General features: G+C 43.0%; 1 protein-coding gene across 1 annotated transcript in view; it reads left to right on the forward strand.

Annotated features, from left to right (window-relative positions):
* Positions 1-4014: 4014 nt before the first annotated feature.
* DMRT1 (doublesex and mab-3 related transcription factor 1) overlaps positions 4015-14574 on the forward strand; it is a 54404-nt gene continuing 43844 nt past the window's right edge. The window contains exons 1-2 of the mRNA XM_054397852.1: positions 4015-4287; positions 6700-6880. Of these exons, the coding sequence (XP_054253827.1) occupies positions 4024-4287; positions 6700-6880 (445 nt within the window). The 5' untranslated portion in view covers positions 4015-4023. The remainder of the gene's footprint in view (positions 4288-6699; positions 6881-14574) is intronic.

Here is a 14574-nt window from a genome sequence, read left to right on the forward strand (position 1 = left end):
AGAGCACCTTTTCAGACTGATGCAGAAAGACATCACTGAGCTCACTGGTAAGAGGCTGTGAATGCACTCCTCAGGGACTCTCACTAAGGAAAAGCAACAAATAGCTGATATAGCTGATTGGTGGCAGTGCTATAGAATGCTTCCAGTTTATTTCACTTAGTAAGTATGAGCCTCTGAGATTGATATGGCAAAGAAAAAAGTAATTTGAGGAGCAGAGATCTCAACTAGCATGCTCGGGCTCCCTACAACTGAAGGCCCCATACCATAGGAACACTTTTTTTGAGCAATAAAGAATAAAGCACTTGAAATCTTATGTCTGAATTAAAGATTCAGCTAGATTGAATGGACTTTTAGCTTCTCAGATTTCATTAATCTTGAGTAATGCTGCTGGTACCAGCACTCTATGATAGTCTGAGACAGCAGCACGAGGGCTGATTTTAAGTTTGTAAATATTGGGCATTTCAAGGAAACATCTGTTTTCAGACCTCTGTGTTCTAAGAGGAAACTCCTATGATTCCTTCTGGTGTTGCTAGTTCTAGAGGTATAACCTGAAAACAGAAAGTGTGGAAACATGAACACAGAAAGAAACAAATGAACAAAGCACGAAAAGGAAAAAACAACCCACCAAACCTAAAAAGCTATGTTCTACCAGAAATTGTCAAGAAAATTCTCCGCTTGGAATAGAAAACTTCAGTGTGAGGCTGAGTTTTAGCAGCCAGAGGACAAAATTTCAGCTTTCCTGTTAAGTTAAAGGAGGTTTAAAATCAGTGAGTGAAGGAAAGAGGACTGCTGTACAAGTAAAGAGAACCTGCAAAAATGCGTGGTTTATTTATGCCACCTACTGGATTTTTCCTGAAGTATCTTTTCAATCAACTTGGTTGTCACGCTCATGCTTGTCACTCCAGCAAATACTTTATGCTTGCATGAGAGGCTGCTTGCACAGGTAGACCAGCTGATACCACTGACGTGTGGACTACCATAGCTCCAAGACTGGAGATGGGGGTAGCCATACATCAGTTAATTCTGATAACCTGATGGCTGAAGGACAGCCAAGAGACTCAAAGCTGCAGTCAAGCACTGAACTCTGACACTGAGGAGCTCCCCATCCCCTGTCAGTGCCTCAAGGAAACATGCTGGCACCAATTCCCTTCTTTACTTGACTCCCTCTGACTGTCTTTGATAATTTGTTCTACATTTCCAGAATATTTATGGACACATCGATATCTTCAAACAATGTAGACCAGCAGTGTAAATACTTTATCTTCTATCCTCACCACTCCTGCAGCTGAGGCTCTGCTGAGAATCCACAACCAGCCCTGGTGATATGGTCTATAAAATGACCACAGAGGGTCATAAAGATCTGCTCTAACCAAAGCAGGTAAAACCCCCTGGCTTGACCCCCTGACAGCAAAAAAAAAAAAAAAAAAAAAAAAAAAACAAAAAAAAAAAAAAAAAAAAAAAACCAAAAACACAAAAAAACAGCATCAGGCCACTAAAAGGAGCTTACTAAATGCACCCACCACTACTGACTACTGTGAAACTAAAGGTCTTCACTTTCCAGACAATGGTGCTGGAATCAAGTCCTCTTTAATTTTTTACCACTCCACTGAGATGCTCAGTCATGCCAAACACAGTGGTGGACTTGTTCACATCTGCCCCTAAAAAATGACAATCTTGTTAGCAAATAAAACATTTTTCAAGGTTCAAGGAATCAGTACAAAGGACAAATTGTCATTAACAGATGACATTTTGTACTTTAAAGACTTAGGCAAAAGAGTTGAAGCTAAAGGATAGCTACCAGCTATCTAGGGGGAAAAAAGAAGGCAAAATATAATTTGATTCTTTTTATGTCTTATTTTTTGTTGTGGGTTCTTTTTCACCAGAAACGTTAATTACATTTATTTGTAAAGGGGATGGCACACTGCAGTAATATTTAGTCACTGACATCATCACTGGATTTGAATCAGAAACACTAAGACCTGCATTAAATTACTATGATTTACTGAAGATTTGCAGTGAGATTGCTCAGATTCTTGTTAGAACTGCTAGAACTGCTGCCAGTCTATAACCATATCCTATCCCTTCATGACTCCAATGGATGTCAAATCCAGTCAAGCATTATCATCTTCACCAAACACCCATTAAAATATTTTGAGACAAACATTACACAGTAGAACATTATTAGAAGTGCAATTTGAGTTAGCAATTCATCATTAAAGGATTTGTGGTATACCTGTACTCATCAAGTATCTAGGTATTTTGGTGCCATTCAGCCAGAACAGAAAACACTACTAAGCAACATTAATATTTTGTTCCTCACTAGTAGGTTCTGTAACATTATGGGTAACACAGATCTGTACAGTTAGCCTGAGAAGCAGTGATTCATCTTTGAGCTTGGATGTCCCACTTACTTCCTAGTGAAAACTCATACATGAGCAGTTGGTGACTATTCTCCTTCATCCGTTTTTGCCTGCCTTGGGCACTTTGCTTCTCTTGCCTTTTTTTCCCACTCCTTCCAGTTTTTCTCTTCCTTCTCTTGTCATTTCTGAGTGTCCTTTTTCTTTTCCTACCCTTTCAGACCATTCATTTGGGTTTATTTTATTGCCACAAATGCCTTCAGTGTTGTACCATGAAGGAAAGAGTTCCTTAAATTCAATTTACCAAATGCTAACATAGAGCATTAGGCTGCAAAAATCTGGAGCTTTCTTCAGATCAAGACTGGCATGCAGGAGGCTTGGTCTTGGCAGAATTAGCTGGGAGATAGCTGATCTTTAAGAGGGAGAAGCTTTCCTTGGCTTCTTCTAGCAGAAATAAATTTCTACCTACTGTAACTTATTACCATCTGATATGCTGAGTCATGAAGCTGGGGTTATAGAAATCTTTATGCAATCTTTATAAATCAGCCTCACATAATCTCAAGCACCTTCTGCTTCATCTCTGTTAAGTCACTCATTTGACAGTTGTCATTCATCTTAGATTGAGATGTAATTTAATAGTTTCATTTCAGCATGAAGATAGCGTCATCTAAAGTTGAACCCAGAAAGATTTAAAGGTGTAACAGAGAAAATATTAATACTGTAAATAATATCTGTAGAGCTGCATGGGTGTATAAATCACATAGTGCCAAGTTGGAAAGAGAACCTACGTAAAAAGGAGAAGCAGAAGCATCTTCCCCTGTCTCCCTTTGCCGCGTACAGTCCTCTAGCCACTCACATCTGCTCCAGAGGTGCTGGTTACTGAGATGTCACCACGGTCTCACTGTCTATAGTTAGGATCACCTGCCCACACAGATAATGATCCGAAAAGCGTGTTTACACCCATTTAGGGATGACTGTAACGTAATCTGCAAACGGGAGATGTGGGCTAGCAAGGAAGCAGCAGCCTCATGATGGAAAGCAGCTGAGCTGCAGGACGTTGCATGCTGTATTTGAGGGTCACGCTTCTCCCGGCGCTAGGCCGTGTCGGACACCTACTCAAACCCGGCATTCCCAAGCCAGGGGAACACAAGGCTTAAAAATGGCTTCTCTGCAACCCGGCTTGCTTTCCTAGCACATGGCGGGCGTTACCGGCACGGCCGCAACCTAGGGCCGTCCTGGCTCCGGCAGCGAGGGAGAACAGTGAAGCCGCGGAGCCACATTCAACTGGGGGCGAGGGGCGAGCAGCGCGGACGAGCTGTGCCCCGCGGGTACCTCTTGCACGAAGCCGGGGGCTTGATGCCGCCCTGGCCCAGCACTCACTGCCCCACTGCGTACCCGACGGCCGGTAGCAGCCGCAGCCGCCTCAAGCCGGCCTGGGCGAGCAGGAGGAGCGGGAGGGAGGGGTAGCCGCTCCCCCACTCCTGGCGCCTGCCCTGCGCCGGGGTAAAGAGGGCTTTGCTGCAGGACGGACCGGCCCGCGGGGAGCCGCGGCGGGAGGGGCGAGTCCGGGATGCCACCGCCTGCAAAAACGCGCGGGGTGGCGGGACGGGACGGGGCAGGGCAGAGCTGTACGGACCGTTCGCTCGGCTGTCCGCAGCCCTCCGCAATGCCCAGTGACTCCCCGGCCTTCAGCAAGCCCCCGGACTCCGCGGGGCTGGGGCACAAGGCGGGCGGCTTCGGGAAGGCGGCGGCACCCATGGCTGCTTCCCCAGCGGGAAAGAAGCCGCCGCGTCTGCCCAAATGTGCCCGCTGCCGCAACCACGGCTACTCGTCTCCGCTGAAGGGGCACAAGCGGTTCTGCATGTGGCGAGACTGCCAGTGCAAGAAGTGCAGCCTGATCGCCGAGCGGCAGCGGGTGATGGCGGCGCAGGTGAGCCCCGTGGGGTGGCCTCCCGTCGCTGCTGCTCTACGGCAGGGTCTGTGCGGGGCGGGTGGGCCGTCTGCCCGGCGTGCTGCCGACGGTGGGTTCGTTCTTCGGCGCCCGGAGGGATTTGGTGCCCGGCGGTGGGTGCCGCGCCATTCTGGGGTTCGCAGGGACAGCGCGGCCGCCGGCAAGTGGCCCACAGCTGCAGTTAGACAGCCGTCTAACTAAATTATCGAGGCTCTGCGCTTTCTCCTGCGTTAGTTGGTTTGGGAGTTGTGCTGCATAAACGACAGGAGAAGGCATATAGGATTTAAGTTATGCCGAACTAGCAGCAGCAGCGGTGAGTGATCGTGGCGAGCGCTCGGCTGCTCCCTGACCGCGCCGTCTCGCAGCTGCATCCCGACCCGCCGCAGCCACGTCCCGCTGGCGGCCCTGGTCTGCACGGAAACGGCCCGAGAGGAAAGACTTTTTTGTTAACTTAAAATTGTCGTTTATCCATTTGGTTTTAACTAGATAATGAGTAATCTAGTCAACTAATTGATTAGCGAGAATATTTTCCACTGGTGGTTTCGGACTCGGTGTATCTGCTTTCCCTGGTGCTACGTGGCTTTAGGAGCGTGCATTCTAAAAATACATTTTTTACCGGCGTTGTTCCTGATTCTGCATAGAGCGGTTCTGTAACAGTTGTGCAGCTGGGTAATCTAAATGCTAAACGAGGTCTCAGTAGTATTCGCTAAGAAACCAAACTGCATCCAGTTCTGTGTAGGAATAGCTTTTTTCGTTACGTACTCCCCTTGAATTCACAGCTCGGTGGCAACGTCAATGACCGCTGTATTAGTCTTTGTGATCCTTTATCTTGAAGGCTTCGTTAAGAGGAGCCCTGGACACGTAATGGCTCCTGGCGTGCTTGAGCTCAGCGAGTGGAGCCGCACGTTGTTCGTGCCAATAATCTCCCGCAGACAAATTCATGGAAGGGCGTTAGGGCGGCCGGTGCAAATCAAGGCAGTGGTTGCAGACCCACCGACCCAGTTTGCAACTAATGTCCAGAGAGTTTCGTGATCACGCATAAAATGAGTATCCCACTGACAGTTTTAAAACACCCGAGCAGCCCTGGATTAATCCTTCCCAAGTTTTTTATTTAATTATTCAGTGTAGGTATTCTAAGTGGCCTCTGAACCCACTGGGAGCTTGCATTCCTTAAAGTAATTCCTCTATGTCAGCAACCGGATGGTCCAGAAATTGTTATTGTGCCCAAGTTACTTGTGCGCTTTTTGCTCAGTGTGAACCACGGAGTAATAATTGTGGATCCTTTTGCTGCCTGCCTTGGGGGAGGGAGCATGAAATGGTGTGTTCCGTGTGCAAGTGTCCCTTTCTGCACGGAATGTTCTGCTGCCCAGCAGCTTGTGTCAGGTGGGGAAAGCCTCCTACTAGTGGGTTCTGGCAATAACTGTCCTGGGCGTTTCTCTTCCCTGCCTTGTATTGGAAATGGCTTTGAAAGCCTCTCTAGCCAGTCCTTATCTGTGTAGGAGTTATGCATGGAAAGTCTGTCTTTCCTTCCTTCTTTTGATATATTTCATCCATAAACCTCTTGGTGCGGGTGGAATTTTACAGGTCAAGGTTACTGGCTTGTGAAGTCAAAGTTACCCGTAGTGTTTGCTAGTCTTTGGGATGGCTTTGTTGCAAGAGCTGCTATTAATTCTCTAGTAGTATTACACATCTGTTAGAAAAATGCACTGTTGAACATGGAAATAGAGCAAAGTCCTGTCCAAGTTACCCAGGAGAACTTCCAGCAAGAAAAGCTCATGATCCCAGCCTGTCATCTGGGACAGCTTTCCAAGAGTCAAATACAGATGCGAATCAGTCACCTGGCAAGTTGTAGGGTAAGTTGCTGTGTGCTGAAATTCCCTTGAATGGCTCTGAATGGCTCAGTTTCCAGCAGAAAGCTGGTGAGGGTGCCAAGTGACCTTGGACAGAGCAGCAGACTGCAGGCATAAACCCTCCTGAAGAGCTGCTTTATATTGATGAAGAGACACAGCAGAGCCCTGCAAATGACTTGGGTTATCCCCATCACAGAGAGGAGGTTAGTGGTAGTGCTTCTCACAGTGTGTTTTGTCCAGGAGGAACTATTTCAGGTGAGTACAGTCAGCTTTAATGCATCTTCATGTAGCCTCACTGGAGGAAGATGTATATGGCACCACAGTTTAATAGGTTTGTTCATATATGTTTGGATGCAAAAAGGGTTGTTTTTAAATAGCTTTATAACCTCGTTTCTATACTTCTATACTCACTGGCTGGATTGTGATATCAACACTGCAGAGAGTGATGAGAGGAAAAAACAGTTTTGAGTCTTTTATTATTGCCATTAATAAATTGTGCTCAAGCCAGAGAGCATGCCTATGTCTGTCTTCTTGTTCCCAGGTTGCATTGAGAAGGCAGCAAGCTCAGGAAGAGGAACTGGGAATCAGCCAGCCGGTGCCTCTGCCCAGTGCCCCTGAGATGTTTGTTAAGAAGAACAGTGGTGGCAGCTCTTGTCTCTTGGAAAGCAGCAGCCCTGTGCACTCAACAAGTACAGCCATGACAGCAGCTAGCACACCACCAGGTAAAATGCTTGGAACAAGAGCTGATATTGCTTACACCTGCCCAACGATGAACCTCTTCCCTCTTTGCAGCAGCAGTTATGGAGAGTCCCCTCTCCAAGAATAATATTCTGCTGTTGGAGTGGTTAGCAAAAGGGAAGAACCCAGAATCAATCTTTCATATTTTAATTTATTAATTTTACTTGTAAATCAAAATTAGTTTAGTATAGACTGGCATTGTAATTGAATTCAGTAGGGTGTATACCTGCAAGTAGAGATTTATGAGGAGTTTTTCTCCTGAAATACGTGCTTCTGCCACAATTCTGACAATTGCATGTTGGCTGGCTGTGTATCTTCTTCAAACTTGGAGAGTTTTCAGCATCGTATAGGAGACAAGTATGTAGGCAATATAATTGACCCCAGCAGCAGAGCTATCTACTTTACATGTTTTGATATGGTGTTCCATCTGTTCTGTGTGGCCAGGTGTGATAAACTACAGAAGACTGATCGTAGTCCTTCCACTCTAATATGCCTTACTGTATTACATTTAACCCTTGTCAAACAAAATAAAACCCAAACCAAACAGTGTTTATCTTCATATTCATTAAAATCATGCCTAAGCACAACTAGGGCATGAAGGTGCTGGCGTGAAAACTCTAGGCAAAATACTTTTTCCTATGCAGGGCTTATGCCTGACAAATACAGTGATCAAATATGCATAAAAACCAAAACTGATGTAATTGACTTCTGCTGTAGAGATAGGAAAAAAAAAAAGGAAAAAGCAAAGCACACACAGAGGAAAGGAAAAGAAAATTTCATTTTTTGTTTGTCTGTGCTGATGGCAGTAGTGCAGGTTAAAGAGCTGCTTCTAAAGTGGTCAATGTTCTGCATTGACTAATAAAAGGACAGTGCATATGTATGCCTGTCAAACGATATCACTCTGTTTTGCAGGCCATTTAAAGCCTTGTCAGATGGATTTGTTGCATCCATTGCAGACAGGCAATTTCAGACCAATATGGAGAAATTTCTTTGGGAAGCTTTTAGAAGAACTGGCTAATAAAATAATAAATAGCTTTTTTATTTGCTTTTTTGTTTTTGTTATTGCAATCATGTTAGTGTCACCTTTGAATAGACTCAATTATTCCTTTCATATTTGGATTACTGCATGTTTTGCCTATGGACATGGAAAAAGCTGACTAGAGATTAAAGCAGTATATTCAGTAACATAGATTGTGTGTAACTCAGGAGAACAAGAAAACCCTTGCTTATACAGAAAGGCCAAAAAAGAAATTTCTTTACAGTCAACAAAATTTGCATGAGCTTTGATCTTAGTATTTGTTAAAAGTCAAGGGAAGTATTTCCTTTATTAATGCCGCTTTAGTAATTTCTTATTAATTGAATTATGTTTTTTTTAATAAAAAATATTCATTTAACAAACTTGCATAAATGGAGATCTGAAAACATTAAGATGCTTGATTCTAAAGTAATTTTAATTGTTTGCAAATTTTTGGTCAGTGCAGTTGTAGCTGGTTTGCAGTCATCTTTCTTACAGTGGATTTTATTTATTTATTTATTTTAGCAATTCAAATACATTGTTTCTTAAGCATTTGACTAAATAACTGTGTGTGGGTGACAACATTTAGCTTTGTGGGTGACAACTTTAAGTGCCCAGTAAAGTGGTGGAGGCACCATACCTGGAGGTATTTAAAAGATGTATGGACATGGCACTTAGAGGCAGGGGTTAATAGTGCACCTGGCAGTGTTGGGCTAACAGTTTGACTAAATGATCTTAAAGGTGTTTTCCAACTTAAATGATTCTATGATTAAAATGTACTTTGATGATCCTTGAGGTCTTTTCCAACCTTACTGATTCTGTGATTCTTTACCTTAGTGTAAGCAGCTGTCATTTGAAGGTGTTCCGTGATCACCCTTCTCCCCTTTCCCCATCCCACAGTGATTTCTAAATATGCCTCAAGGATCATCAAAGTCCAACCTGTCACCCAAGACCTCATGACCACTAAACCATGTCACCAAGTGCCATATCCAATCCCCTCTTGAACACGTCCAGGCATGGTGACTCCACGACCTCCCAGGGCAGCACATTCCAACGGCTAACAAAAAATGCATGAATTTTGTGAAGAAGAGACACTGCATTGCACCTTTCATCCATTTTACTTGGTCCTAGTCACGGACTAATGATCATATTTGGCAGATAGGGTGGTGTGGCTGCAACACGCATCACCCAGTGACAGGCTGGAGAGCGTTCCCTCTTTCTGCTGCTCTGCGCTCATGTTTGCCCAATTTAGAAGCATCCAATATAGGTGGGACTACTGTAGGATGCTCGATGCTAGCTCCTGCTGCTGTGCTTTGTGGTGGCAAATTTCCTGTTGGCTTTGTAATGACCGTTAGTAAGGGCATTGTTGTGGTGCGTTTGTACTATCACTGGTTGACAAACATACCTCTGTCAGCAATTGTGAATACTAAGCTTGTGTTTGTTGTTTCCCTTTGCTACATTTATTATGTGTGATGGAAACAAAATAGTGTCCTTTTTACATTTTGCCAACTAGGTACTGCCTACCTTGTGAAACTGAAAACCCTACCTTTTTCACTCTTTGCTTTTTTGATACTATCTTTTGCAGTGACCTTCTCTATGACACTGTATTCAAAAATGGGTGCCGTGGCCTTGCAGATGTTATGCTACATAGGTAATGAGGTGAAAAAAAATGACATTTTTCACCTCAGGGCCAGGCCTGGGTTTTTGGTTTGGTTTGGTTTGTTGTTTTTTGGGTTTGTTTTTTTTTGGGGGGGGGGTAATTACATGATTTGTCTTTCTGAAAGAAAGTCCTTTATAAGTCTTTACAGTATAATGTCATGTGCTGTCAAAATTAGAATTTTGGTTTTGTCAAAAAAGTCTGACTCAAGTCAACTGATGGGTAGTGTGAGCAGAATTTGGGCCAGCTGGCCTCCAGAGGTCCTTTTCAAAATAAGCTGTTCTGTGAATCTACAAAATTCATGCATTTTCTGTATTGACATTGTCAAGGTACTGAAATGGTAAATTCAGCCACCCTCAATACTGATCAGTAATTACAAGCCTCAGTCTTATGACTTAAAAAATGTTGATGTCTACATCTAGAGTAGATTTCAGCAGAAAATTAGCATCGTGGATGCTGACAGGTGGATGGGGAGAATTGCTAGCTCAGGTGGCAGCAGCCTCAGAAGAGCTGAGCATTAAGCAGAGGGAGGCATTAGCTGGTTTGCCTGCCTGTGCCAAGGCTAACGTGATGGCTGCAAGTTCTCAGAGGTCTTGGTGGGTCTGCAGCGGTTATTTGTCCATCACCCTGATCTTTCCTTTTGTCTTTACATCTTGTTACTTTCCAAATCAGTTTTTTTCCTGCTGCGCCCTTCACTACTTCTTCACTGGTTTTAGTTGCTGGCTGCCTCCTGGTCCTGCCAGTTCTTTCATACCTAGAGCAAAGCAGCCTTATCCATTGCTTCCTGGTGTGTTTCCCCAGATTGTCCCACAGACAACAAATCTGTTCAAAAGAAAGGAGGATGGTTGAATATGACATGTCTTTACTGGATTGTGACAGCTGGCAAAAAAAAAAAAGTAATATTTGCATCCTTCACCTACAAATAACTAATACTTTTGTCCAGCATCATCTGGTTTGCTCCAGTGAGTTGCAGTTAAGGTGAAAGAAAAAAAAAAATCACATTTGTATGTGTCTCTTTTTAGAGTTTGTGAAGTGTATTGCCTCCCTCTTCCATTGTTGTCATATCCACCGTGTGGGCTAGACTTTTTTGTGGGAAGCAGTTGTTGGAGGTGATCTTCTGCCTGTATGGTGATTTTTCTCAGCTGTTAAACCTGTTTCAAGCTGGACTAAGGAAATATTCAGTGTGTTTAATTTTGAGTGATGTTTCCTTGTTTGAGGGTAAAACTTTCCCCAAAGAAGCTTTTAGGATTTCTGAGTGATAAAGCTATGTGATAAATGAAGTACTCTCCAGTGTGATGGCCATAGTTTTGTGATTTTCAGTTCATACCAAACTCACATGCATTTGCTTGGAGTTGTTTGAAAAGGTTTTGCCTGTGAAGCAAGGCGGGGGGGGGTGTGGGGGGGGTGTGGGTGCATTTCTGCCTCTCTGCAGCTTCAGTTTCACTGTACTTGGGAACACTGCAAAGGATTTTTGAGCATCTCATTATAAAAGGACATAGATAAATCTGAAAATATAGAGGGAAGGATGACAAAAATGATGCATGGCTTGTAGAAAAGGAGTCTAAGGGTGGATATAGCAGTCTATAAATATTTGAGAGGTAATAATATGGAGGAGGAGGAAGGGATTATTTACAGTGCTTGAGACAGCATAACAAGGAGCAACGGCTTGAAACTAAAAAAGACAAAATTAAATTAGACAGACACTTTTTCTCCTAACTAGAAGTGCAATTAGCAATGGAATGACCTGCGTAAGGACAAGGGGATAAGTGAAGCATAATCAGGAGAGGTGTTTAAGAGTGTGTTAGATTATGATCTCAAGTGATTAATATAGGGGTAAACTCTGATCAATGTGCAGGTTAAACTAGATGACGGAAATCTGCAGCTGTGTGATTCATTGCCTCTGGCCACTGTTTGTCTTAAATAAATCATAATGTTACAGGGTTCTGCATCCCTGGTTAGATGTTTCCAGTTAGTTCTCCATTTTTGGAGCTTGCAGCTTGCAAAGCTTGCACTTTCCCTACTACTCCTTTCAAGCAGTTTTGGTTCATTATCTTTGCAGCTCTGTGTGTGTGCGTGCGTGCATGTGCCGGTAGGTGCCTGTGTTTCATCTGAGCTAACGTCTAAAGTGCTATACGTTTTTATTCAGTAAGGCATGGGCTCTGACAAAAGTGTAGTGTTTGTTGTGCTGGGGAGGCATGTTGAACTAGACACAGCTTTTAGAGTTGAGCCTCTAAACTGAGAAGTTTTATTCGTTCTTTTCACCAGTCAAACCTGTCTGAAGCTTCCGTGAAAGTGTGAAATGTAGTTGCATAAATGGGTATGGAAAACCTCAGAGAAGATTGCTTTTGTTTTTCTATGTAAGTGGTACTGGTGGGGCTTGTCCAGGGCTATCTTCACCAGAGGCAGGAATCAAGAAGAGCTTTCTACAGTGTGTTGGGGAAGCAGTTGTGCTGGCAGCTGTGACCCACTCAGACCCACTTCCTTGGCAATAGAAAAGCTGCTGTGCCCCAGGGCTTCTGTAACTGCCTCTTAGCCAGGGGGATGGAAGTAAAAACCAACAAGCAGCTCAGCACGTATTTCCATCCTTCTTTCCCATTTTAGAAGAACTTTTTTACTCTAAAGAACTGAGAATACATTTGATTTTTTTCCCGCCAGAATCTTTCGTCCTAGAACTTTATGTGTTTGCAACTTCTTTCTGTCCAACTTTTTTCTCACCAGATGAAGTCTGCAGACATAGAGCTACTGGTTAGAGCAAAATCCCTGCTGAGTAGCTCTTGCTGTGTGCTGAACGATTTTTAGAGAGCACACTATCCAAACATCTGGATGCATGGGATTTTTCTTCCTGCAGAAAGCCAGTGGGGCTGTTGGGCAGCCCTTGCTTTTCTTTGTGCCTTGAAGCTCTTCCTCTGTCACATTGGCATTTGCATGTGTATTCACATTTAGAAAGTTGACTGTGCTGGCTTATGTTTTCCATTTGTCATTATAAACACTGAGATAAGAAATGCAGAAGGAGCAGAAGATGTACTGAGAATTTTTTATCCATGGGCACATTATTACACTGTGTAGCTAGCCTCTTGTTCCTTTCTGTGTCCTTGAAACAGTTATTCTGACTTATCTGAATGTGTGAGGGTTTTTGTTTTTGGAAAAGATATAAGTGGGGAGTGAAGGAGTACTGCACGCTTCTTAACTGAGCACTGATGTGATTTCTTGCTTTTTCTTTTTTTCCTTCTACCTTGGAGACTGCTTTCATTTGCTTTATTTATCAACCAACTTCCTAAATCATCGTGTTGGCCTGTTTTCCATTTTCAGTAGATTTGTCACTTAATTACATGGGGATTAAAATACAGTTTTGAAGGTTTCTTTTGTAGGAAGGCTTTTTCATACACTTTTTCTAATTCCTTTTTTTTTTTAGTTTTTTTCTTTCTCCCTGAACTTCACTATTGCTTACAGCATAGGCTGCCATTAGCTGACTTGTATGCCTGTAGTCATGGGCACAAATGAACCTTAGCTGATGTAAGCCACTGTAGTTCCAGTCCCTGTGCATTTATGCGTATCAGTTGTGCATGAACAAAATTCATTAGTGATCAATTCGTATTTGCCTGGAAGCAGATTTTATGAGTCCAAATGGTAGTTATTGCTTCCATGTAACAGTGGCATTTGTGCACAAAAGTGATGCAAGTGCATGTGATTTTTGCTCACTTTCCCAGGCCCAGTGGGTGACTACAATGGTTCTTTGCCACTCATACTAGTTTTTCCACCATGTATTGTATAGACAGAGTGAAAAGCCCTCCTTTTATTTCTAGGTAGTCTTTTTTAGAAACTTTTTTGGTTTCTGTCATCATATAGCTTATATCCAAGCATGGACTCCAGCTAATTCCAAACATTGTCCTACTCCCTTTATTATTTTTAGTGTGTGCTATAATGACTTTATCCCAGTCATATTTCCTCCAAGGTCTCCTATCTCAGACACTTATAAAGTGTTCCCTCCCTTCTAATGTTCTCTTTGATGTCTTGTTAATGACTTAAATCCCTTTGCATTCAATCCACACCAAGTTTCTTTCTCCTCCTCTCAGCTGGCTGCTTTGTGCCTGCAGGTGTCTGGGCTGCTTTCCATCACTGTCTAGAAATGTGGTTTTTCTCTCCCAATTTCCTTTCTCTTAAAAGTTCTTCCTGTACTTTTTTAAAAAGTTGTGTTGTGTTTAAGTTTTGCCCCTATTACCACACACTTCAGTAGCATGATGGATGTCTGAGTGTAACAACATAAATGTTCTTAAATTTCTTAAATCGGGTATCTCAAGATGAGTAATAGTGTGTATACATACATATGCACACATAGTAGTCATGCACTCCCAGCTGTTACACTGAAGATTGAAAATGGCACTTGTTTCTTGTGCTCCTAATTTTCTGAAGCACTGATTTTATTGATCCTGATCCTGCTAGCTGTCATGCCTGCTAATAATATTAAATATGTAAATAATCCTGCTCAGTTCAGCGTGAACAAACATGCATGGTAGCACTAAAACAGTACCTAACATCTTCACAGATAGAGAACCACATTCAAAGATTTTGAATGCTTTTTCTTTACTAAAGCCAATTTTTTTTCCTGATAGAGATTGGAATACAATCACTGCAGCTGTATTATAAAGGCCAAAAGTGCAAGTAAGGAAAGAACAAGCATTACCCCTCAGCTCACATAAAAAGACCAACTACACTGCTCTAGTCAGTGGCAGAAGATGTTGAAAATAGAATTTACTGCTATAGACATCTTAGAAGGATCTGAAGCTTGCATTAAATGTGGAAATAAAAATTATTTTCAATAGGTTTTATTTCCTCAGCCATATTAGGAGGGTTTTAAAGTTGCATGCTAAATGTTTGCAGCAGATCATTTTTAATAAAGCGTACACTGATTGTGAACACAGTGTGCTCTCTCCAGTTCTACTGAAATCAGTGATGGTATCAACTCCTCTTAGCAGAAGCTGGATTGGGACCGTATATGACTGGGAAAC

This window comes from Indicator indicator, chromosome Z (genome assembly GCF_027791375.1).
Source record: "Indicator indicator isolate 239-I01 chromosome Z, UM_Iind_1.1, whole genome shotgun sequence".
Lineage (NCBI taxonomy): Eukaryota > Metazoa > Chordata > Aves > Piciformes > Indicatoridae > Indicator > Indicator indicator.